This window comes from Erithacus rubecula (genome assembly GCF_903797595.1).
Source record: "Erithacus rubecula genome assembly, chromosome: 8".
In the NCBI taxonomy this organism is placed as follows: Eukaryota; Metazoa; Chordata; class Aves; order Passeriformes; family Muscicapidae; genus Erithacus; species Erithacus rubecula.
In genome coordinates, this window is record NC_136659.1 from 12485465 (window position 1) to 12511024 (window position 25560).

The 25560-nt window shown below is 47.1% G+C and overlaps 1 protein-coding gene across 6 annotated transcripts in view; it reads right to left on the reverse strand.

Moving 5' to 3' along the window:
* Window positions 1-25560, reverse strand: part of NRP2 (neuropilin 2) — an 89223-nt gene that overhangs the window by 20419 nt on the left and 43244 nt on the right. For 3 of the 6 annotated variants that reach the window (XM_079311466.1, XM_079311464.1, XM_079311468.1), the window contains exons 8-15: window positions 23184-23328; window positions 22534-22883; window positions 21277-21421; window positions 17492-17608; window positions 14772-14924; window positions 5077-5339; window positions 2909-3005; window positions 463-504 (exon numbers count right to left, since the gene is read on the reverse strand). In XM_079311466.1, coding sequence (XP_079167592.1) covers window positions 463-504; window positions 2909-3005; window positions 5077-5339; window positions 14772-14924; window positions 17492-17608; window positions 21277-21421; window positions 22534-22883; window positions 23184-23328 — 1312 coding nt within the window. The remainder of the gene's footprint in view (window positions 1-462; window positions 505-2908; window positions 3006-5076; window positions 5340-14771; window positions 14925-17491; window positions 17609-21276; window positions 21422-22533; window positions 22884-23183; window positions 23329-25560) is intronic. The other 3 variants (XM_079311467.1, XM_079311465.1, XM_079311469.1) reach the window with 1 other exon arrangement.

Consider the following 25560-nt stretch of genomic DNA (forward strand, 5'->3'; position numbering starts at 1 on the left):
CCCAACTCCCTTCCCCAAGCAGACTGCCCCCACCCTCCTTTGCCAGCACTGAACACCCACTGCTGGAGTATCTGCGAACTAGAGAACCACCTTCCCTCACAATAATGTGAATTACTGCCACCAGATTTCACTTTGAACTGGCTATCTTTTTTTCCATTTAAGTAAGTTGAAAACTACTCTTTACTCCTCAGCCTTCCCATTTTAGGCTTAGCTGCTTTTCAGGAGCTAAGTGCTTCTCATGATGGCAGGTTTCCTAAGCTATGCAGTCTCAAGACAGGGGACTTGCCTGTTCCCTGTCACCTAGCAGAAGTCAGTCTCCTGCTGCTGTGGTGGGGGAGGTTTAGTACACACTTGCCACAGTGCTCAGAACATTTGCTGTTTGTACAAGCACACACATTGCTTTCCTTCGATGTAAAAGCCCATGCCAGCAGAACAAAACCACCGAGAGAAGTGCAGTTTTACCTGGAAAGTAGGAGTTCTCACCTGGGAAAGCTGTGATGGGTTCTGCAGAGGAAAAAGAAAAGCTCGTATTAGAGAGGGGGGTATTACACAGCAGGCCCCCAGGTCATGTCCCCACTGATTTGCAGTGGCCAAGAGCAGCAGGCATGTGGCTGTGCTCACAGGAACAGCATGGGGAGCAGCCAACTGCAGCCAGGACCCCAGAAACCCAGCCCCAGCTGGGCCAAACAGACACAGAGACTGAAACACACTGCAGAGAAAAATATGTCTGAGGTTGAGGGTCATTTGGATTCAGCCTGGCTGGCCTGAGTCACCCAGTGAAAAATCCTCACCTGGCCCAGTGATGAAACCCTGAAACCCCCTAAATTTCCAGAAGTGGTTTTGGTTTCTGGCTCAACTCTGGCACTGTTACTCACATGGGAATCGTGTTAATTCTGGGCAGTGATGCCCTGCTCCTCTCCATCTCACACTGACAAGAAACAAAGGCAAGTGATATTTTTCTTTCAAGATACTTTGAAGATGTAATCTATTACAAATTACTGGATCTGAAAAGCAATAATCGGTACTTACTACTGATTACTTTCTTGCAGAAGTAATAGACTTCTGATTATTTTTAGATTACTTCTGTATTATGCCTGTGAGTCACAGAAGCAGACTCTGGCTCTACAGAGTGCTATGAAATCATCACTCGGGTTCAAAATGCGAATGACACATTTGTCAAAGGAAAAAATTATTGTGACTTATTAGCGTTCTTTCATGCTAAAATGGAATCAGATTACTTCCAAGGATTATGTTTGAAAAAAAACAGTAGCCTGTGCTGGAGTCAGCTATTCTAATGGCTCTGAAAGAAAAAGAGCAGCATGGTCTTGCTATCATTTCATTATTATTTTGGTGAAATTGGAAATGACCCCTAAGTTATGTTAAAGTTTGCAGTGGGAGCCCTTTGCTGGAAATGATCTGAAACAAACAATCCTTATGGGTTTTAAGATCCACATTCAAATTCCTAGAATGGGTAAAATAATTTTGTGTAGCAGTTGGGTGTGGTTTTTTGGGCTGAGAATGCTTGAAACTTTGTGATTTATTAATGCTTTTATTTTTGAAATATTAAGCTTTAGGTTCATGAGGCCCAAGATACAATAAGACTGGAGCTAGGTGAATTGCTGAGCTCCAAAGAAGTTAGATAGGAAATACTATTAGTGTTAATCATGGCTCTTGCTTCTCTTTAATGCCATAGAAGGCAAGAGATTAAAACACCACTGTCAAGCCTTAAATACTGGGAATTTGACATCTAAAGTATTAGCTCCTTTAGCAGATGGGAGACCAGCAGAGTTCAAAGCATCAAAGAAATGGGGACTGACAGTGCTTAAGAGGCTCTCTGGGGCAGTCCTAGCCCTCTGTTTTATTATCAGTGCTGATTCCTGCACCATCTTCACCCTCACCTGCCTGCATAGGGGCCAAGCAATGCAACCAGCTCTTCCCAAGCACAGTTTATCTGATGCTTCCTCCCCTGAGAAACACCCCTTGAAGAGAGTGTTTGTGCTGCTAGGCTTAGGAGGCACTGGGATCCTCCCTTGAGGGGTGAGGAGAGCAGCTTCACTGAATGGGGCCTTTCAAAGCCCAAAAGGGAGAGAGGCTCTTCTCCACTTTTTCCAGTGGGTTCAGGGTGGGTCAGACACTTCCTAGTGAGACATGCTTCTCCCAGGCCCTGCAGAAGAGCAGCATCTCACTGCTCTGGGCAGCTCTCAGCACAGATCCCACTAATGAAATACTGCTGGTCCTATGCTCAACTGGGATACCTCTAAATCCACACCCAAGCTAGATGGCAGCCAGAGCCATCAGTGTGACTGATATATCTCAAGGATATGCCAGTGAGAGGAAAAGTGCAGGGCATCAGCAAACTGCTGAAACACACTTTTTTTGCTCCTTTTTTCTTCCCCAAGTCCTCTCTGTTTTTACCTGGTTTTTGGCCTGGTTTGGGAAATGGTGAATTCTAGGGCAAAAATTTCTTTTGTTATTCTGTTAACATTGCTGTAAAACCTCTCTGCTGTTTTTTTTTTTTTTCTTATTAGAGAAGACTCCTTTTGAACTCACCGGCCCCTCTAAGAGTGTAATACTGATTGACAGCTGGCTTCTTTTGTTCAGCACTTTCCTTTTAAATTTGGTGTATGTCCTTATCACATAGAATAGTCCTCAGTAACCCTGAGCTGCTCTTTCAGCTTTGCATGGCAGAGACATGTGCTTCCTTCTCCTCACACCAACGCAGGCACAGCCCCCGTCCCCCAGAGGCTGAGTCGCCCTCATTTCTTTCCTGGACAATGCAAGTCCCAGCTGAGATCCAGAAACTCCTGGTAACCCGGCCAGGGGAGAGGGGCCCTCTGACAGCTTGCAAGGCCAGGCTCTGCAGCCTGAGCTGCCCCTCCCTCCCTGCCCCGTGGGGATGCAGACGTACCCATGCAGTTCTCCAGCGGGATGTCCGTGCCCAGCCGGATGTCATCCAGGGCCAGCTCTCCCGAGTGGCCGCTGCGGATAAATCCCTCGAACACGATCTGTGGGAAAGCGGGACACAAGTGTCAATGCTGAGCTGGGAAACAGAGAGTGGCTGCTGCTCCCAAAGGAAAGGGGGGGAAATTGCTTCTGGCTTTCCCTGCAGAGCTGTGGATCACCTGACACTAGTCCTGCTTCCTTGCCCTGTCTCTGCCACCCCTTTTCCATGGAAAACTGTGGTGCAAGGACAGATTCAACAGAGAGATCTTTGCCTGGCCTGGCAGCACTTGGCTTGCAACTTATTCAGTTAAATGCCTCTCATAATGAATAAAGACTCAGTGAATCCCCCTGGTTCTTGCACAAATGGTGCAAGTGGCATAACTGAGTTACTGCAGCAGTGGCTTTGGCCCATGGCATTAACTGAGCTGTGATCACAAAATGGAAGGAAAAGACACAAAATGCACAGCTACATTAACTGTAAAGTGCTGTTCCCATCAACATTACATAAGAAGTATTGAAATGTCAGGGGAGAAGGGTCAGCTTATTCCTACTAAATCACAGGCAGAATATATTTACAAAAATAAGTAGAGTTGTTAGCTCTAAGAACTGCTGAGTGGAGACACTTGCAATATTTACATAATGACACCATTATTCAGCTAATGCTGGTATATTCACGTTTAGCACACAGAGTAGTCAGCCAGTGCCCATCATTCTTATCTGTAGGCATATTGTGTTTTCTGATATTTTACTAAAAAGCCAAACCCATACAAACAAACTAGTCAGTCAGCTCCAGTACAAAGCTTTTGCTTTATATCCCCCTGCCTGCTCTGAAGGCATTGGAATAGGCTGCCAAGGGAAGTGGTGGAATAACCACTTGTGGATGTGGCACTTGTAGATATGGGTTAATGCTGCACCTGATGATGCTGGGTTAATGATTGGACTTGATGATTCTGGTGGCCTTTTCCAACCCTATGTACTTCACAAATCTCATCTCCCCATATTAGATGTCCCTTTTCACCTAGGGTGCCTGGGATCCATGCCTGCCTGCAAAGACACCTCCCTGAAGGGCTGGCATCTGACTGCAAAGGCAATGGAATGTCTGGGCTGTGGGTCCCAAGCTTGGGCCATCAACCCATGTGAGAGGCAGCAGTTTGGAGGTCAGTGGCTTAACAGCACAAGTTCCCTGGGTCAGGGTAAGGGATGGGAGCTGGCTGGAGCAAGGCTCTCCACCAGGCTGGTCACTAAAGTGCTGCCTCAAGCCTGGCAGTCCATATTTCCTCCTGCCTTGGAGGGTGAGATGCTGTGCTGATGCTCATTAACAAATGACAGCAGTAGTGCTGTCTCCCTGGCAAACAGCACACTGCCCAGAAGGGACAACTACGCCAAAGACACTCCTGGAGGCAGCAGCCTCTCCACAGGGGCTGGCACGCCTGTGCCAGAGGGGCTCAGGTGGCTGTGGCAAGGCAGCACAGTTCCCTTTCTCCCTCCAGCCCATCCCTTCTCTTCCATTGATCTCCTGACAGTGGGACAGGGCCTTGATCCCACAGCCCTGCACCCAGCCTCTGATCTAAGGTAGCAGAGAAGAGGATTCACAAATGAGCCTGTATTTCCTCTTCCTTCTCCTATGTCAACACTTGCAGTTTAGGCTGGAGAATGGCTGTTTGCTGCCCACCCTAAAGAACTGGCTGTGCTTCCTCCCAGCTTCCCACTTCTCCTAGCTGCTGGGTTTGCTCCCTGGAGCTGCACATCTGTCTCTGGTCAGACTATCTGATGACCTTCAGTTGTAGGGGGAAGAAATGCACAAAACAAAACAAAAAAACAAAAAACAAACAAACAAACAAACAAAAAAAAAAACAGAAAAAAAAAGAAGAAAAAAAGAAAAAAGGAGAATATTTACAAAATGGGAGATCTGAGGAATATGAAAGGCAACAGGCTAAACAAAGGCCCAAGTCTGTGCAGAAGACAGGCACTTTCAGAATAACAAACAGTGTAGCTTAGTTACTATGGCAACTTGAGAAACACAATGAAAACAGCCACATTCCCCAATGATGAATGGGCCTGGGCTCTGACACGCTGAAATCAAGATGCTGGAGAAGTCTACCTGGCCCAGCACACCTTCTGCAAGCATCTTACCCGGTACTCCACGTCGTAGCTTGGCAAAATGATGCGGCCTTCCCTCCACTCCTGGCCCTGGTCCTCGGTGATGACCCACAGAGCCTTGTGCTCCTGGCTGGCTTCCCGCCACACCCGCAGCATCACCCCATTGCTGCCCCATGCCTGGTACTGGAAAACCATGCAGACAGCACTCTGGGGCAAGTAGATGGTGGGGCTGATGAGCCGAGCTCGCTGGCCTTCCCGCCTTCCGCTGCTTTGCAGTTGCAAGTAATTCTTTACATCTGTTCAGAGAGGAAAACACCGTTCTATTAATTTCTTCAGTCACTGGCAACAAGTCTCGCCTCCTGCAAAGTGGCTTTCAGTGCTGCACGGCAGTGCAGCCCCATCCCTGCAGAAGTGGGATCTCACACCAGCACCCTTTGTGTGCTCATCCAGCCCTGTGCAGCCCAGGCAGGGCATCGAGTCACACACTTCCCTCTCCAGACACCACCCTCTCCCTGGGTGGGAGACCAACAGCAGAAAGTGGTTAAGAAAAAGACTGACATAATTAGATAAAAGTTAAAAAGCTGGAGCAAGTTATTGTCAGAGGAAAGTGATGCCACGATAATTGGATTGGCAGGGGGTACGTGTGTTTATTCTGTTGGGAGCTTCCTCAAGCCCGAGGTGGCTTTTTCTAAATGCCAGTGTTCAAAACTCATCTTGTTTTGAGGATACACACAATGAAATGAAACTCTGGCTCTCAGTTTTTCTGTAATGCAGCAAAACAGCCTCTAAAGCACAACACAGAGGAAGGACATGGACCCAATACGTGAAGTATGCAGAGGTGACAACAGGGTGGTTGCAAACTTGAAGATAGCTGAAATATATACAACAGGGGATTCACTTGCTCTAATATTACATTTAAATTATGCCACATTTTTTGTCAGTCCTCGGGGAGGAGAGATTTGATACACTCGAGATCCCAGGAGAAGTTCAAGGCTGAGGCTGGAATTGGAGATATTTGATCTGAATACCAATAGCAGCAAAAGCCCATGGATACAAATCCCCAGGCACACCTGACTTTATCTGGAATCAGTGGTTTCCAGCCTTCTCTGATGAAAAGCCTGCTCAAGGAGTTTCCCATTTGCAGCTTGGATGTCTGCAATCCTTTAGCACAGATTGAAAGCCAAGTGTGTAGCTGAAGTGATCTTTACCTATCCCTCCACCATGACCAATGCCAGGACAGAGTCCCTTGGGTTGCTCCAGCTGCAGAGCTGCAGTGCAAGTGGACCCAGACAGGCCAGCTACAGGTATTGCTGGATTTTGCATTTTGTTCAACAGAGGGATGCACAGAGCACACTTGCTCTTGCTACTTAGTGGGCAAGTGCCACTGGTGCTTCATGCCAGCTTGTGCCAGCCCAGGCACAAGAGGATTATCTCTGCTCCAGAACTACACTGGAGGGTTTGTTACTTCCTTCCCCCACATCTTAGCCTGCTGTGCCTGATGGGCCAAGCTCTGAGCAGCAGCCTGCCCCTGCCTGCCCTGCTCCCCCTGTGGCTCCAGTGCCCTCAGCAGTGGCCAGAGCAGCATCTGTACTCAGAATGTTTGCAAAATGCACCCAAAATGCCTCCAAATTTTAAACCAGAGAGACCTGGATTTGGAATCCATGGAAAGAGAGGTTCCACCTAGAAAACAGCAGCTGACCTCACTACTGCTCAGCAGTCAGGGGACATCACAGCTCAAAGGAGATCTATCAGTGGCACTGGCCCTGCTGCAAGATTGTCAGTGCCAGAGAGCAGAAACCAACCACTGTGAGCTACGCAGCCTTCTAAAATAAATTTAGGACAAGATAACAAGAATATTTGCCATCATTCTACCCCTAGCATGTGTGATCAAAGCACTTCAAAAGCATATCCACTCCTGTGAACTTTCACTGATTTTCCTGTATGAAGGACAAATCTGTTCCTGACTGGCCACATAAAGAAACAGCAATATTTTAGCAAATTTTTCAGCACCTATGAAATGTCCCTGGGCCACTTGGCACTTTATGCCAACAAACAGTAGTGGAAAAAAAAGGATGAAAGTGTGTTTGCCCACTCCTGCTTGAGTGAATCACTTGAAAAAGTACCATGCCGTTTTCTAATGGAGGAGTGTTCTTCTGATTTACCTCAGAGTGGTAGTAGTGGAGGAGGAGATGTGGGAGATAAACAAGTGGAGGAATTAAAAAAAAAAAAAGAACAAGCTGTACTCCATGCCTAAGGAGTGATAAGGCATAATAAGTCATCAAGGTCTCCTGAATTAAAATCCTCTTTTTGTAATTCACTACAAGCCTCTTCAAATAAAAAAGCAGCAACAAGAAAAGAACAGCAACAACAAACAAGGGAGCAAATCAGACTGCAGTCATACACTTATCTCACAGCTGAAATGGTCTCACAGGGAAATCTTTAATAAAAGCACTAGTCAGGCTCAAGAATGATCAAATCCAGATCCTCAAAATTCAGGACCAACAGTCAATGCCAGTATCTAAGCAGCCTGAGTGCAGAGTTTCGAGCCATCCTTGGATCTACCCATAGCCCACAGCTGACCAGAGGGGACTGTTCTAATTGTGCAGCTGGACCCTCCCACTATCCACACCCCAGGAGCCAGTGGTATCCAGTGTGGCTGCCTTGCCCCTTCAGCAGAAGAGCCTCTGTGTCTCTGAGTCACATCCCACCCACCAGGATTGACAGTGACCTTCTGCTTGTTCCCATTCCTATCAAACTGTGAAATCAAGGATCTCCTAAACTGCAGCCAAAACTAATGCTCCCCTCAGCAGCACAGGATCTTTCAGAAATATGGGAACCCTCCATCTCCTGTGCTCTCTGCCCAATTCTTGCTGGGGCTCACAGAGCTCTCTCCAGGACCTTCTGCCAGTCCCAAGGGCTGCAAGGAGGCTCAGTCTGTAGGTGGTGATTCCAGTTTCTCTTCTGCAAGTAGCAGTGGGTTTGGGCACCATGTGCTCTTGCTCCTGGTACCAGTGCCAGCTTCTGGGGTGGAAAGCCGAGTGCAGGCAGGCATGACTTTCTATGTCATTTGAAGATGAAATGAATGGCTGGATCACTCTAATGGCCAGTGGAACCTTTGGAAAAGCCCTACAAATTTGCTGAGACTGACTGAATAAGGACACTGTGGAGCTAATTGTTGGAACAGCACGTGGAAGCCTGGTGGTTCCAGTAGTCACTCTGATTGATACAGTAAATGGAAGCCTTTGGCACAGAAAGCATCTGAAAGGCTGACTTCCCCTGTTAAAACACTTGAAGGGAGCTTTGCAACGATGAGCTGATCAATTCTTCCAGGATCAGAAATGCATTTTAATCTCTTTCCCAGAACTTTGCTTTGCAGTCTCTATTCCTCACACGGTAGCTACATCCCCCACAGAACCAGCACTGGTAGTTCAAAGCCCTGGCTCAAAAAAGGCAGGAGAAACCCACTCAGGCATTTTACTGCTGTTTTGCAACTGATGCTACGGCATAAATCTCACGGAAGATTTATGGGATCATCTGGATGTAAGGGAGGCAGTAATGTGCACATGGAACCACCCCAGTCAGATGATGGCAGAGCCCCTCGTGTGTACATGGCAGTGAGTCCTGGATAAATCACCAGCTGGGCTCTGCAAACCAACCATCTGGGCAATGTGCTTTTCTCTTGGCACACCTGTCCCCTCCTGCTATGAAGCCATCTGAGAGGACATTAGGGGCATTGGGGGATGAAGCCTCACAGTTTGGGTCAGACTGCAAGCACAAGCCACAGAAGCCACCCCCTCTGCAAGGTCAGCCTGCCTGTGCTTGGATCCTGCACATCTCACCCCATCTCTCAAGGAAAGCACCTTCCCTCGTGCATCTCAGCAGCACATCTGGAGGTGTTCCAGCACAATGTGTTGGGCAGCATGTACACAAGCAATTATTGAGATTTCAGATTCCCTCTGCATTTCCCCCTCACTGCATATTGTTGAGTTACAGCTGCTGCTCCTATGGAGAAACCACACTAATTGCCTTCACTTGTGTCCCTCCAAAGGTCACTGCACTCTCTTTGTTGCACAGCGTGCTTTAGCTGGCAGCACTGCAGCCCAGTGGCAGCCACCTCTTGTCTGTCAAATCCCATAGGTGACCACACTGTTGTGGGCACTGTCTGCTGCTTGCACAGCCCCAAATGCCACCCCAACCATGGCCAAGGGGACATCCCAGTGAGGAATGATCCTGCAGTTCTTCTAGGGCATGTAAGGTGAAAGCTACATCAGCCCTTGCCATTCCTGGGGAACAGATCAGCTCAGATGCCCTCATGACTGCAGGGTGGTTTGGTAGCAAGGGAATGGCAGCTGCATGAATATGCAGATTAAAATTGGATAGTTATCATATTTTTAATTTATTTGGCAAATCATGCAAATTCACCTCAAAAAGCTGCCACTATAATTTCATGACAGGCCTCTCCTCAATGACAGACTTTCATCTAGGATAGGAAGTCAATCCTCCATAAAACTAGTATTTATATTAACTAGATCACTGCATCTACTGGAAAATCCCCTCAATTTTGATTATGTGTTAATTAGTCTGCCAAGTCCTTGCCATTTCAGTCTCTAAATCAGCCCGTCAAAAGGCATAAAATCCCACACTTACCCAGAACCAGGCTCTCAGCCTGCTCTCCAGAGCCTTTCTAATGGACCTGCCATTACATCCTCTCAATTAAGCCTCACACCCTCAACAGCACGGTGCAACTGTGAGTCCTACCACCTCCCCCAGGGAGTGCAGACAGGGCACAGTGTCCCTGACAAATGAAATGCCAGTTAGAGCCTGATATTTATGCTAAGTGAGCTGCCAGCCACCAAAACTTGTCCCTTGGCAGCGTGGCAGGCACCCTGCATGCCCCTCCACGAAAGGAGTGCACAGCCCCAGCAGCCCAGGGTCGGTGCCTGCAGGTGTGAGCAGCAGGTGCTGTACTGCACTGCACAGCCTGCCACTTGCTGCTGCACACACTCCTTTCCCCAGCCCTGCTCTGACTCCCTGCTGGGGGGGGTACACGTGCTAAGGTTTGAGAGATGGTGTCTTGCTTTGCAGAGAGCATTCCAGCCTGCTTTTTTAAGGGGGAATGTCATAGTGTTTGGGTCTGAAAAGTGACTGAGGCAAGCAGTGAGCCCCAGAGAAATGTTTTCTTCTCCTCTGCCTCCAGCCCAGCCCAAGCAAGCAGGAGCTTTGCTGGAACAGACCATGGCCATTCTTCCTTCTCTCATGAAAGACAGTATGGGCACATGGACAGCCAGAGCCTGGCCCTAGCCTGCAGCCTGGGAACTCACACAGACCAGTTGATACTCAGCAGACCTCTTGTGATCAGGGTGCTGGGGTGTCCCAGCTTTGCCACACTGTGGGCAGCCAGGGCACGAAGGACTTTTTAGCATTTGCTGTCCTCACTGTGCAAATGAGAGTCAGGAGAGACACGTACAGCTTTGCTGAGAGGCAATCTGCACCACACATGAGGGGAGCAAAGAGAGACAGAGATGGATATGTGGTCTCCTTCCCACAGCGTGCAGCTGCTCACTCATTGCACAGAAATGCTTGACTTTCATACCACCCCACATGTAAAACTCCTTCCTACTTCAAAGGACACAGGATTGACCCTTGAGGTCAAAATGTGTCCCCAAGGCACAAGCCCTGAGACTCTCATGAGAGTAAGTGCAGACCCACTTCAGTTCAGCCCTGCCCAGTTAACACCATGAAAACCTTTCTGCTAGTTTGGACACAGTAGAATCAAGACCTTCAGGCAGCACTTCTCATGGATTGCAGGAAAAATATGAAACTTTCCCTTTTAAAGATCCCAAGGGAAAAACACAGGAATGGTAAAGGGTCAGCATCAGCTTAAAAACAGCTTAACATTTGTTTCTTTTAAAAAATAAGCTCTTACGAAACTTCAGAGCACTATAAACACTCCTCTGCTGAAAACACTTTGAAACAAATAAACCTCTCCCTGCAATGCCCGCAACCCAAATGAGCAGCATTCCTGACCCTCAAAGCCAGCAAAGCCGTGGCCCACAAGAGAAGCTCTCAGTGGGTTTTTGCAGCCCAGCCCAAAAGCTGTGTGGTCAGGAGAGCTGCAAGGTTAAAAGTGCTTCCTTTTCTGTGTGCATGTACAGCTGCCAACATCCGAACAACACAGGGCTCATGATGCTGCCAGGGCTCTGACCTGATGCTGTGCTCACCCGAAGGAGAAGCAGCACATGGTAAAGCTGCAGATCCCACAGTGCTCTTCTAGAACCACACAACATTTATTTAAGCACTGCAAGACAAGGAAAGGGGAAAAAATGGACAAAACATGGAGATTCCAGCTCTTCAGTACTGGCTTATTACTGTAGCATCACTGACAGCAATACAATCACATTGAGCAACTAAGGATACAACCCGTGGTCTTTAGACCCCAGTGAAATTCAAAGATGGTGAAAAGTTGATGTGCCCAAATTATCAACCCAGATTTATTTTCAGGTCTTAAGACCTTTTCTTGACACCAATGGCATGCTGCCATTGCGTGCACCAGGAGGGGGGATGAAATCTCATTGAAACCTGAACTTGTTGCTCCTTGAAGCTTGCTAGGTGCAGCTAAGGGGAATCTTTCTACAGATGAGAAGCATCTGAAAGTCCATAGAGGGAAAAATCCTGACAATCTCTTATGGGGGCATGGAAAAGGGAGCCAATGGTATTTTCTAGGCTTGCAAAGGGCAGGTAGCAGTTGGAACCATGCTGGGCTTCTGCTGAGCTGGGCACTTTGGGTCCACTTTCACCAATGAGGTCCCCAGACGTGTAATGGGAGCCTGCAGGAGAGGACGTGGAGTTAATCCATGGTGTGAAGAGCCCAAGGAACACAGGGCTAAAAAAAGAAATGCAGAGCTGCCTGAAAGAGTATCTTGGAAATAAAAATAGTGGAATGAGAGCAGTGGGTGTCTTGTCAGTCTTGAGAAGTTCTCCGTGCCAAAGACAAGGAGGAATTGCATGCAGCGCATAAAATGAAATTGGGAGATATCTGAGGAATTCAGGCCTGTCTCTCAGCAGACTTTTCTAATCAAGCGCCTCACAGAGGATATTTCACCATGGTCATTTCCTTCCCCCTCTCTCTTATGCAGACTGAGCCAGGGCTCCTCCTTTCATTATTATTTTTTCCTTTTTAATTTTAATTTTTGTTTTGCCATTTTCAAAAGAAGTAGAAACACATTCCACATAGCTCTTAAAGGTACAGCACACTTTCTTGCTACTGTGGAGCAACCATGGCCTCTAGTCTGAGCCAGCACCTTTAAATCAGAGTAAACTGGGCTCTGGCAGCCTTGAGCTCCCCTTAACTTTTGCCCTGCTTCTAACCAAGCACAGCTGCTCTCCTTCACCCAACTGCTCACCCCAGGGTGGGGAATTCACAAGTAAAGACCACCCCGAACAAGGGCTTTTCATTCCTTGCTCCCTGGAGCCTGAGCGTGAATTTTCTAACTGGAAACAAATTGCTGGAGGGAGCACGAGGGAAGGGCAGGGGAAGAATGGGGGAGTGTGAACCAAACAATGCTTTGATTCTGTCACCACCAAGGAGCTGGCATTGCCTCTTTTTCATGTTTCTCCAGTTGCCTTTAAAAGCTCTTCAGGGAGGGAAAAAAGCAAATAGTTGCTTCTTTTTGTGTCACGTCCTTTTAATTTCTAAGAGCAGGACTAAAGGGAGGCACAGCAGCGATGCCTTTGTATTCCAGCTCCTCTGCAGGCCTGGCAAGGCAGTGGATGCCCACAGATGCCAGGATGGCACACCCTTGTCTGAGCCAGCCAGGAAAGAGATCCATGGCAGTGCCAGTGCTGATCCCTCAGCTATGCTGGTGTTTGCTGCAGGCTTCCCCCATTGCCGCCCCCTGGAGCCACCACCTCCTCCTCCTCCCCTGCCCACACAGCCCATGACTTGCAGGGCAGTGCTGGAATTTCTGCCTGCAGCCCCTCAGTGCTTCAATGCCTGACTCTGCACAGCACCCTAAGGGAGAGCTCTCCACACTGGCACAAAAACAGACCACTGAACTCAGTAGGACAACATTCCCCAGCACCAGCAGTAAAACTGCTCAATTCATAACTGAGAAAAAGGAGAAACAGCAGAAGAAGGGTAAAAACCAAGATTGCATGTTGCTGTCTGAGGCAGCACCAGCCTCTCCTGGGCTACAACAGGATCTTCTAAGAAACTATGGCCAACTAATTGTATGGAGACTCAGGGGAGAGGAAATGAAATGAAAAATTGAGTCTGAGTTATAAAAATAAGTAATTTTTATCCTACTTGCAGGAGACTTATATTAATTAAACATTATTACAGTGAATGAGATGGGGAGGGTTATTAAGTCTGGGGCTTGCTGTAAGTGTTCTCTCCTGTTGCCTGAGGCTCCACTGAGCTCCAGATATTAATCTTCTAAAGCACTCAAATGCTGAAGAGATAAACACTTGAAATATGAAAATATTTTTCTCCATAGCAGACATTGTGTCCCTATGTCACGCCAAAGAATTTTTCAGATGTCCATATGGGCTGCACTTACAGCATTACCGTGTCTCTTAGAAAAAAGCTAAGCACCTCAGGAGCTGAAGAGAGAAATGATGTGTGCATTTGTGTGGGGGTGATTTGTGTGTGGAGATGTAGCAGATTCTCCTCTTCCCATATGTTTCTGGAATACATATTTTCCTCTTTAGCACTGCCTACCAGGTGTTGGCTGCACGGCTTTCCAACTGGCTGGCGGCACTGCCAATCTGGCCAGCAACTCTGCCAGGTGGCTAACAGGTTCTCCTGAATGTTTGCATCCCGAGCCTCAACCTTCCCCAGGGAGGGCGAGGGGGCACCGCGTGCTGCACGGGGCATGCAGACACTGGGATCAGGGCAGAGCCCAGCACAGGTCACGTAGCCAGCTGGCCTGCAGCAGCCCTGCCTTTCACTAACAGTGACTGGGAGTGACGTGGTGCTACTGTGACACAGCCTACTGTAGTAAGGAAATTGGCAAACGTTCTTCGTGCCAACCGTGCCACAAAGTCAATGAGGGATAAGGAAAGCACACTAGTCCTGGCGTGAGTTCCAGGATGTGAAGCTGAAGAACTTGATCTATCAACCACATTGCCAGGGGCAGGCTCCCTTGCAACCCATGCCAGCACATCTCAGTGAGGGCCTCCATAAATTAGGCTCTGTCACAGCCATGTGGATCTTCTGCTTCCAAAGCACGAAGAGAAAGGCAAAAGTCAAACAGCAAGAAGCTGGCATTTCCAGCATTCTTGGGGCTTAGCTCATCCTTCACTTGGAGGAGACTGAAATCCAGCCTCTGCAAGCTCAGAGTGCAGAGCAGCTGAAGACTATAGGCAATCTGAGTAACATATGGGAGAGGAAGAAATGCATTCTGGGGAAAAAACACTGGATCCCACAGAGGACATTTGGATCAGGATGTGGAACAAAACCTGGGCTAGCCTTCACAGTCCCACTGGATTCAAAGTGTCTGATACAAGGCTATCTCAAGAGGACAGTTAGTATAATTCAGTGCCAGCGGTCACAGTCCTATAAATAAGTCATGAACCATACAGTAAAGCATCTGAAAGTTTCCATGAAAGAAGTTCAGCTCTGCACAGCCCTTGCAACTCATGATAGCTGTGCAATAATCGTTCATACTGTTCACATGGAGAAAGCCCCACCAGCTCTCTCTTCCCTGCTTTGGTATTAATCATCTTACCAGGCACAACGTCAGGGCTTGCTTCAGAGTTGCCAGTCCAGGTGCCTGTAGGCTGAAAAGACCACGTGTAACCAGTTGCCAAGTCGTGTGACCAACCACAAAGGTCTTCAGGAAGATCAAAGTTGCAGTTGAAGTTCGCAGGGAGTTGGAAATCTTATAAAAGGAAATAGAAGCAAAATAAAGTCGGATTAAAAAATGACCTACCCATGAAGAGTTGCTATTAAAAAACAACCCAAAACTAAAATAGCTGGCAAGCCATCAAAACTGAAGAAAGCATGAAATCTCACTCACACAGATGCTTTTAACCTATCTCACATTTCTCAGCTCCAAGGATCAGCCTTAAATTCTGCATCATCAAAATGTTCACACCATGTCCTGTGGCTAATCCACCAAACCAAGCAAATATAAAAGCAAGAACCAAATGCTTCCAGACTCTAATCAGCACCTTCTCTTCCTCCCCTAGAGTGGTCAATATTAAATGCCTTTTTAAATGTCAGGGAAGAGTCCTTCCTGAGTGCCCCATGCTCAGCAGTTCCTGCCTGGCTCCAAAAGGAGAATCTCAAGTGCTCCAGAAACCCAGCTCCTGAGTGACAGACCTAGCCACTTGCACCAGACGGGAGCTGTCTGTCATCCTGGAGAGCTGTCACTCACTGCTTCCTACCTTCTCATGGAAATGTTACCAGGGAAAATGTGGGGCCACCATGAGCTCAAGCTCTTGGATTCTGAGTGAAAGAAGCCAGCCTCTATTTCTAGCTCTGCTATGGACTCACCACATGGTTGTTGGGCAAGTCCTTTAACTTTCCATCTTGAAACAGGAGCAGAGTTAATTCCCCTGTGACAACAGCTTAGAAAGCTCTGGAGAGCTTCCCTGCAGAGACAGGGCTATGGGCAGGGGGAACATGCCAGGGGCTGCATGTGGCAGTGAGGCAGCTGCTGGCTCCTTCAGTCGAGGCAATCACTCATGTGGCATGGAGGCTGCAGAAAGAGGCTGAATCCCATACCAAGCACTCAGCGGACACACATGTCTGAGCCTAATTATAGGCCAGGATTTTCCTGAGCAAGGAGGAAGTTTTAAATCACAGTGCCCACAAAGTGGGCGATAGCCAGAAGGAGGTGAGTGACTCAAGTGATAGGCATCAGGAGAACTTCACTGCAAGGGGCAGAGGGCTTTTTTTACATGCTCCCACTCCAAAATAAAACAATGCAGATCATGGATTCTTTTATTCCAATCTAATCTCGTACCCTGGAGAGCAGCATTGTTTCTGTTTGGCTGTCATAAATCTGATTGTCCAGAGAAACAAACTCATTGTTTTATGGAGTATGAGAATGAAAATTGTTGCTAAATCTGAGGGAAGCTGACAAACAGGCTGGTTCCACGCTCCACAGCATGCTCTGCTTGCTCTCTTGCCCTGGATTGCACCCAGGAATCGTGTTCTTGCAGAGACTGTTACTGGCCTAAATTTCCTTTCAGCACTTTCCCAAGTGCCTCAATGGTAGCAGGATTGCAGAGCACTAACACTAAGGCAAAGCAATGAAAATCAGGCCCTTTGAGCTGCTTCTGCAACTTACATTTCTAGAACTAAAGTACAGCAGAATCCCCACAGGAGGTGTGAAAAAGCCAATTAATGTTCTTTTATAAATTTATTTATTTTAAAACCCATTAATTTTTTTATCTGGGACTGAAAGCTGAAGTGACAGAAATCCTAGGAGCTATCTCAGAGGATAGCTTTTCCTTGTGAGATTCTTATTGAAGTCCTTGTGTAAATGCTCCAGTGCTGAGGCCCAGGCTCTGCTGTTGCACCCAGGGGAATGCATTTCCTGAACACTGCACTGTACCAGTAACCTTGCACAGCTCTGTCAAGCCCTCTCCTCTTCATCTGGACCTTTCACAACCTTTAGATGCTCACATCCCCCTTGCAAGAAGCAGAAGAATATGATGTCTGCTTTTACAGATAGGGATTTGAGGCAGAGAAGATTATCCCTCACCCAGCACTGGCTCTTAACAAGTACAGCACGGAGTCTAAACTAACATTCAGCTGCTTCTATCATTGGAAGAAGTAATCAAGTGCTACAGACACCAAACCATTTCATGGACATCTGACAGCCATCTAAGCCTGGGTAGATGAAATCCTGTGTGGAGTTAGTGTTCCCTTATCTCTCTACTGCCCACACAAGGAACCCAGACTGTCCTTCTAAATTTTAAGCTGCTGAATAGGGAAGATGATCCTTAAGCTGGTAAGTGTTTGGGACATCAGTCTTCAATACGTGTTGTGATTTACTTCCACAGTTGTGACTTCTGCAAAAGGAGCCTTACATACCAGGCAGTCTGAATCACCTTCTGAGTTTATGACATCCAGCCAAGAGGTGATCTGGAATGGAGATGGTTCTAAACAGGGCACTAAATTAGTTTCTCCAGGTCATGTAAGGAAGCTGGGAAACCAGCTCTTCATGTCTTGTACCCTAGGGATTGAATTAGTTGCTATCTCTTGCTCTTCCATCCTTCCTTGATAGAACTTATCAGATTTTGGCAGATTTATTTATGGGTTGGTTTTTGGCTTTTTTTTCTTTCTTTTTTTTAATCCTGGCCTATCACTAATAATATTACTCAAAGCTTTCCAGGAATCAGCCCCATGAATTGGCACTAATGGGAAGATAAGAGTATTTTCCTTGCTCTTAACCCATCAGTTATCGAGATAAAGATTTGCTGCTCTGATACATACCCTCCTCTTCTCCACAGCTCTCACCACAGTCAGTAGCTTCTGCATCAGTTGGGTAGGGAGTGGTGGTCTCTTCACTCTTCAAAGTGGGCACCAGCGTCTCTGCAGTGGGCCTGACATCTGAAAAAAGTGGAGTAGAGAAGCTGTTTGCAACAGACAGTACAAGAAGCCCAGGTAGTAGAAACAAGGCAAAAAATCTTTTTCTCATGTTCCTATAATGGCAGGAAGAGATAGAACAAGTATGCCATGACATTTCCATGTGCTACAAATGTCAGCATGGTTTGAACTTCATGTGAACTGTCTTTCCATATGGGAGTTCTATGGATTTGGAGTTCCCACTGAACAAGACTCTTCTCTAGACACACACACTACTTTTCCTCCTAATTTTTTAATCTACAATCTACACGGGTGCTGGCAATCCACTTAGCTGTCATTACTGGATAAGTGAGATCACAGGCAGAACATCTTTTTCCTTCACAAAGGCATATGACACGTTGAAAAAACACACACAACATTCCCACCAATTGTGCCAATTTATAAAACAAGTCACTCAAACCCACAAATGATGTAACCGCAAGCGGACCCAGAGGATCCCCTGGTGAGCTCTGGCTCACTGCAGAAAGCATCTGGTTTCACACTCCAGGCTCCTGACTACGCTTTCAAAGGGTCTCTGTCCAATTTCCCTTTCTCTAACGTGGCCCATGTGTAGCAGCCTCCAAGCAGGTGTCAGGGGAAATTTAAGCAAGAAAGGGAAGGATATTAAGATCAACAGTAAATGACATTAGGTTCCAGCAAACTCTCCTTTTATGGGTGCATTAAATGGAGTACAGCAGACTTGATTCTTTCCACTTTTAGAAAGAGGCAGCTTAGCTCAGTTATGTGTGATTGTGTTTCTTTGTCGGCACCCTTCAGGATATCATTTAATAAAGCCAGAAGCAGGAGGAAATAGCTAAATACATTGAATATTTTCCATAGGCTCCTTTATGCCCTTTTATTTTCCTGTTATTAAACATGTTGTACGTAAACTCTCCGGGTTTTTTTTACTTTTTTTCCTCCCAGTGGCTGTCTTTTGTTCAGGATAAAATAACAAATAACCTCAAAGTCTTTTAATTTGTAAGTTCAAATTTGTTACAACCCCATAAAACTCCAAATGCAACCAAGAAACAAATTGCAAGCAGCTAGGCACAGAAAAATGTCATAAAAAAAGAAAGGAAATAAGAAAAAAGCAGCAGGTGAAAGCAACATATCAAAAGCTGTAACTTATTTAGAGCTGGTACATTTTTTTAGGTTGTTGTTCCTGTATATCGAGATTTATAGCTGAAATGTGACAATGTGGAAGGACCTTGAAAGCCAAGTCCCATATGGGACACAGATGCTGAGCGGATGTAAATCAACAGAGTTGCATTGCCCTGGACAAGCCGCAGAAATATATCTTGAAAAATCAGTTACCATGGCAGAGCCGCAACACGATGGTTACAAGAGATAATGAAAATAACAGGCAGGACAGCGTCATGTGTGAAATGGAAAGTGAAAAAGAGAGGTCTTGCCTGCTTGCTTTCTCACTCCTCCCCAGCCCTGCAAGTGTCTGTTCGACTGGTGGTAACTGCTAATCAAAATGCAAAGTCACTGAGCAATTGAAACCAGATGTTTGGAACTTCAAAGGAGAGAAACCCAGCTGCAAGTGAACATTCATCATTCTCCACTCTTCAGAGGAAAATTTTTGGCAGGTCTTTGAAAGAAGCCAATTGCTGACTGCCTGCTTCCCAATTTTTGAGTTAGTAGCCAGCTAGTTTGTGAGCCCAGTTGTGGCTGTTACCTGTTTAACTCAGTAATTAAGATGCTTGCTGCTGATAAGAAATAGAAACACCTGGGCAAAGTGCACATGGGCTTAGACCCTCACTTGGAAATACTTTTAATTGTCTTGTTTAAATCCATATCTTAATCTTGTTCCTAAGCAAGTGCAATTGCCTGGGGTTTTGCAGCCACTTCTGTAACACGCCTGAGTCCTCCCAGCAAAGGAGGGCCCTGTCTTGGCATTGTCAAGGCTTGCTGCATGTAGCCAGCCTGGATTACACTTGCAGATAATGCCATGGGCTATCTCTGCTCCCCAGGCTGCATCAGGGATATAAATGCTTTCTATAACACGGTGAATCCACAAGATTACAAGCCCTGCTCTGTTACAAAGCTGAATGCCCGTAGATTAATAAAGCTGTGGATATTTATGACCTGGCAGTTGAGTTTTAAACATTACAATGTGCAAATTATTACCCAGACTGGGAAATGGCCATAAAGCACCTTGCCTGGAAAAAACATGTGCTGTTGCTACTGATATTGAAAATGAGCATGGACACACATGTAAGAGAAAATTTGGGCCAAAAATAGCACAAGAAGTTAAAGGTGACAAACCCCTCTTATTCCCTAAGCTGGAGGAGTGCAGTGGAAGGGCTGGCATGCACGTGGCTGGAGGTCCTGTGTGGCTGCCTCCCTTTATGGCAGTGATGCAGTGCTGTGATGCACCATCCAGCAGCAGTCTGCAGAGATCTGCCAGCTGGAGACTCCTGGGGGCTGCAGGAAGCAGCAGCGTGGGAGCTGCCTGACTTCTGCACAAAGCCCTCAGCTCCTGCTTCTTGCACCTGCTTTTCCCAAAACATCCTAAGATGTCATAAGATTTAAATTGAGATCTAATCTGATTTAAAGTTTAGATAATTTACAATGGATTGCCAGTCCAGGGGGATATTTACCATTGACTTCAAAAGTGAAAAAATCTCATTATTAATAGTGTGTACGTGTATTGTGTGATTTGCTGTTAAATGTTTGCAATGAATCTTGCAGCACATTGCAGGAGGAAATGCTAGTAAAGTCTGCACAAGAGGGTAAAGAAAGCTCTGTGTCTTTCGAAGTTCCCAGAATGGGAATTCTTACAAGAAAATGCTTTCTACAGATGTGTTTATAAAATGGAAATCATACCTCTTTATCACTGACATCTGGACTCCAGATTCATATGTAAGCAGATTATTAAAAAAATAAAAGATTAAAAAAAGAGGACAACTAGCTGCTGGCACTGCAGTTAGCATCAGACCCAATGACCCTTTGGGTGCATTTTTTGCTTTTGGGGATGAAACTGTGGAGAAATCAATCACCACTGGACCTCAGAGGGTCAGAAGCACAACCTCTACTGATCCCAAGTGAGTGTGTGAAGTAGTTTTCATCTCTGTATTAAAACAAATGGTGGCTGAAAGGCATACCACGTGTGAAAAACAGGTGGGCAAAAGTGAACAAATTTCCTGGGTCTTAGGGATGTTTGTAGAAATATCATAGAGTTAACTCCCTAACCTTGTCTACAAAAAGGTTTCCACTCAGCGAGAGAGGGACTGCTGTTTTTACAGCAAAGCCTTGCTGTGGCAGTTCAGGATATGAAGTATTGGACACTGCACCTCTGCTTCTCCTCCTACTTTTTGTTTTATTATTTGGATTAAGAAGCCCAAATATCCTCTAACATAATAGACTGAAAAACTGCACAATGTCCAGGTGAAAATCTGAAAGGAGTGTGAAGGGAGTTGAGGACAAATCCTGCATGGAGCTCTGTGTGAAAGCTTGGAGTCCAAACATTGCTGCTACATCCTGCATCAAGGCCATTCTTTTCAAGGTGGAAATAAAAAGGTGGGGGCAGGCCACCCTACAGGTGCTGCCTCCATGGCTGCAGTCTCCCTGCTGCAGCATGGCCACCTGAAGTTTTCACCTTGCTGGTTTAGTGCCTGGCCCCAGAGCAGAGGTGTAGGGGTTCCTACCTGTCCAGTCACAGCCCAGCACCTCCAGGCGCATTCCTATCCCTGCTGGGGACCACCTCTCCGGGTGCACTCGGATGTACTGGGCAGGAACAGCGTCAAACCTCCGCACCTCAGGGATGTCGTAGTGGATGTTGCCTTCAAAAAGCTGCAGAGAGAAGGAGAGACAGAGAAAAGGAAAGAGATGTGGGCATTCATGTGCTCTCAACCTGACTTGGTATTTTGGGTCTGGCAGAATGTAGCCACAGTTTGACGAAGTTTAGCTGCCCGACTTCAGGCCATTGAGCCCAGCTGAGTAGAAATTGGGCTGCTCCTCAGTTGCAAGAGGACCAGCCAGACTATTTCTAAGAAACTTGCACAATCTCTCCCACCCTCTGCTCAGAATCCAAGGGTTAGATTCTGATCCAAGCCATGCAGGGGAAGCCTGGAGAATAGCCACTGACTTCACATACAAATGAGATCAGATTTGCCCTTTGGTAAATAAAGAAGCTACTGCATGTTCTAGGATGGTGTAAATGCTTGGTTTTCCTCACAGTCCAAGTACTGCTGTTTTTCAGCTTACATGCACGAACTAAAGTCTGTGGGGAATAAACAGAGGGCTATATATAGCATCAGCCCTCTTTCAAAAGATCAGGAAAAATTAAAACTTAACCAAATTTCAAGCAGAGGAGTGTGCATAAAAACAGAACAGGCAGTAGCAGAGAATTTATTTATTCCTCAAGCCCCTGTTCCTCTCATAACAGTAAGCAGAAAGATTATGGGGAACTCCAGTCATAAGGAAAAAATATGGGGAATTTCAGGGTCACACCAGTGTGGCAAAGGGACTTCAGATATAGAAAATTTCCTGAAGAGAAGTTGTGATTCATCTTCCTCTTTCAGAGGTACACACCACAACAGCCACACCTTTTCCCTTAAAATATGCAATTAGTTTGTGTAAAACATAATTGTTTTACACAAAACAACAAAAAATAACAAAGCACACCATCTTTTGGACTCTGACCTGCAGGAGCTGGGAGAAGCAGCAGGTGATATCCATATCCCCATGCCTGATCCAAAATAGAAAATGAAAAGAAATTGCGATCCCTGAGGAAAGGGGACCTCATGGCCACTGATACAGATTTGGAGCAACCTGAGATTTCATGGTGACAACCCCAGGGTCTCTTGGGAGTAGGACAACCTATTTCCCAAGACCCCTAAAAGGCAGACTGAAGCTAATCAGAAACATATCCATATTTTGCAGCTGCTCCAGGTAGCGCCTACCTTGGCTTGCATTGTTTTGGGGTCCTGGATGAAGTCCCAGTCCTTTCCATTCATGCTGTAGGCCACCTTAAACTTCTTCACAAAGGAACGGGACTCGGTGGTGCTCACACTGTCCCCTCCCCGGGCCCCCTGAATGATGACACCTTTGATGTTCTTGGGGACGCCAAGGTCCACCTGCAGCCACTCCTCCCCAGGCTGGGCCTGGGGCACACGGGGAAACCAGCCCGAGCGGCTGCTCACCAGGCGGGCCATGCTGGGAGACCAGTCATAGCCTCTGATGGAAGAGGCTGAGATCTGGGAGTCAGGAATGAGGCCAGAAAGCATCCCCAGCAAGTTGGAACAGGGTGAATCTGCAGGGAAGGAAAGGCCATGAACAGTCAGGGTAATTGAAAGGAAGTGCTCGTGGTTCTCCTCACAGCATTAAGCTCTGGATACTAAACCAACACCAGCACTGGGCATTTCCCCCTCCCTCTGAAAGCTGGAGCCCTGTCCCTCCAAGCGCATCCCTTGTGATGGATGTCTCCGTGCCAGTCACAGTGTCACCATTCCCACCACAAGCAGCCATGAAAGTGGCAAGGGACAGCACCCCAGGACAGGCTGTAGGAGTGACAGGGAGGAGCACTGAAGCCAGGGGAGGAGGGAACCCTCACCAGTGATGCGGCAGCCGTACAGCTCCAGCCTCAGGGCGATGCCGTTGTGCCACGTCTGGGGACGGATGCGCACGAAGCGTGTGAGCACTGGGCTGTGGATCTTGTTGAGAACCACCTCTGTGGCATCCTCATTGGCCTGAAATGTCTGCAAGGGAAGGGAGGCACAAATGTACATTTGCACACACTTACATCCTCACCAGATAAGCAGGGCAAACCAAGGAAAGGCTTTCTGGTCAGGGCCAGCCTCCAACCAGGGCAAGCACCAGGCGCCAGCAGGGAGATAGATGTGAACCACTGTCAGGACAGCATGGTGGATGAAGGACTCACCTATCAGGCAGGAGGGCCAGGAGCTTTCTGTTGGACTTACTCTCACAGCACTTCGAGACACCTCAGACTAAGGCCTCAGCTGCTTCGAGCTTGCCCCCAGCCTAGATGTGCTCCAGCACAAATGACCAGATGCTCCCAAAAAGGCTGACATCCTGACACACCCTTACACTGAGCTCCACCAGGAAACATCACCTGCAAGCAGTGCTGTGAGCAGGAAGGATAGCTCAGCCAGCCCCTTGCCTTTGCCTCTCCATGCCACATGGAGACAGCTTCTCGAGAGTTTATGATCCCACATGGTATGAAAAGGCTGCTGCCTTACCAGATGGCCATCATCAATAACTACCAGATGGATGTTAGATCCACCTCTTCTGCCCATTTTTTTTAATAGGCTGGTCAAGGACTGGATACATGTGTTTCTATTTTAGGCTGCAAAGCCATAGTGGGAAAGACAAGGGAGGGAAAGAGGAAATACCCAAGGGGAGGGTAATTTTCAACCCTTTCTCAGCCTCAGGATAAAGAACTAGAGCTCACTGACCAAGGCTGCAGGCACTGCCTGCTTTCACTCCAAGCACTTCAGGACAGGGCTAGATTATCCTCCCATCTCAGCCAGGAACCACATCCACACTGGGATGCTGGCTGGGTTCTTGTGCAAGCTCCCACCATGTGTGTGTGTACTAAGCACAGGAATTCCCAGTGAGTTTATCTCAGGAAAGCAGGAGAGTGTAATCTCTGGCACCAAACTCCTGTGGGAAGCAAGAGTCAAACAACTGAGGCCAGAAGAAGGGGTGAGGCGGTATCCTGACCCATTGCCTTGAAGAGCAGCTAGGAAGCATTTTGTAAGCCTCCTGTGGCTCTAGGCTTGCAGATGGCACATGTTGCTTCTTTCTCCCAGGATCCAGCACAGCAGGGCATGCAGAGGGTGTTTACAGGGCTGTTCACAGCACCCCAGCTAGCTCAGGGCTGTCCCTGCACATCACCATCCACTCCTTCAGGGCAGGCAGCAGCCACCCCACAGAGGGAATCAGTTGCAAATCTGGCTGGTAATTGGGCTGAGGGGTTGATGTGAACTTGAGCAGAAATGCTAATCTAGAGAATACATATCATGCTGCTACCGTTTAGCAACACAGCATGGTTTATGTGTTTTTAATATCCTATTTTATCCTGTCTGACCTCACTTCCCATCCTTTTCCTTGCTCAGCAGACACCAAATACCCCTTTTTTCCAGCAGGAGGGCTATAAGAAGAGTGGTTACTGTGAAACGCTCTCCAGGCATGTGTGCGTGTGCATGTGTCTGTGTGTCTTGTAAATCCATGGGCACAGACACATGCACACACACAAACAATTTTAAAGGATGTATTTCCACACCACAGCAAGTCTTCAGCTTTTTGCCAACACAGAAGCTGACACACAACACCTTACCTCTGAACCTAACACCGGAGAACAGGAAATGTTTATCTGAGCCAGTGCAACTATTTTAGCACAAGGAGCAGCATGTCAGGTCAGACCAAAGGTCTCTCTGTCCCAGAGGATGGCGCCTAATGGTGGCCCCAGCAGATGTCCAAGGGCAGCAAGTCCAGTGGAGTCTCCTCCCAGCAACCTCTATTTGCTTCCCACTATCAGCTGTGTGAAGACTCCATGAGCCAAAGGTTGCATATGGACCAGAATGTTTAACAGTCACTGACGAGGTTTGATGCTCTTTTTGATTTAACATATTTCAAGTTTTGTTCTTTTTTAGCTCACTTCACACATACAAGCATCAGGGGCCAGAATCCAAATTTACACCAGCATAATTTGTTGATGACTTCTGCACAGTTAAGCTTGACAAAAAGCAGAAGCAGGACTGAACCCAAAAATTTTATCACTACTATAGGCATTGCTGAAAACATCTCTTAGACAACCTTGGTCCCAGCTACCTCTTTCCAAGAAGAGCAATTTCAATTCTGCTTCAGATGAAGAAACCAGCAACTTACTGAGGCTAGATCACATTCAACAAGCTATGAACTCGGAATCTGGACTGCCAGCATGTGAGGGCAGAATTGGCACCTGACTT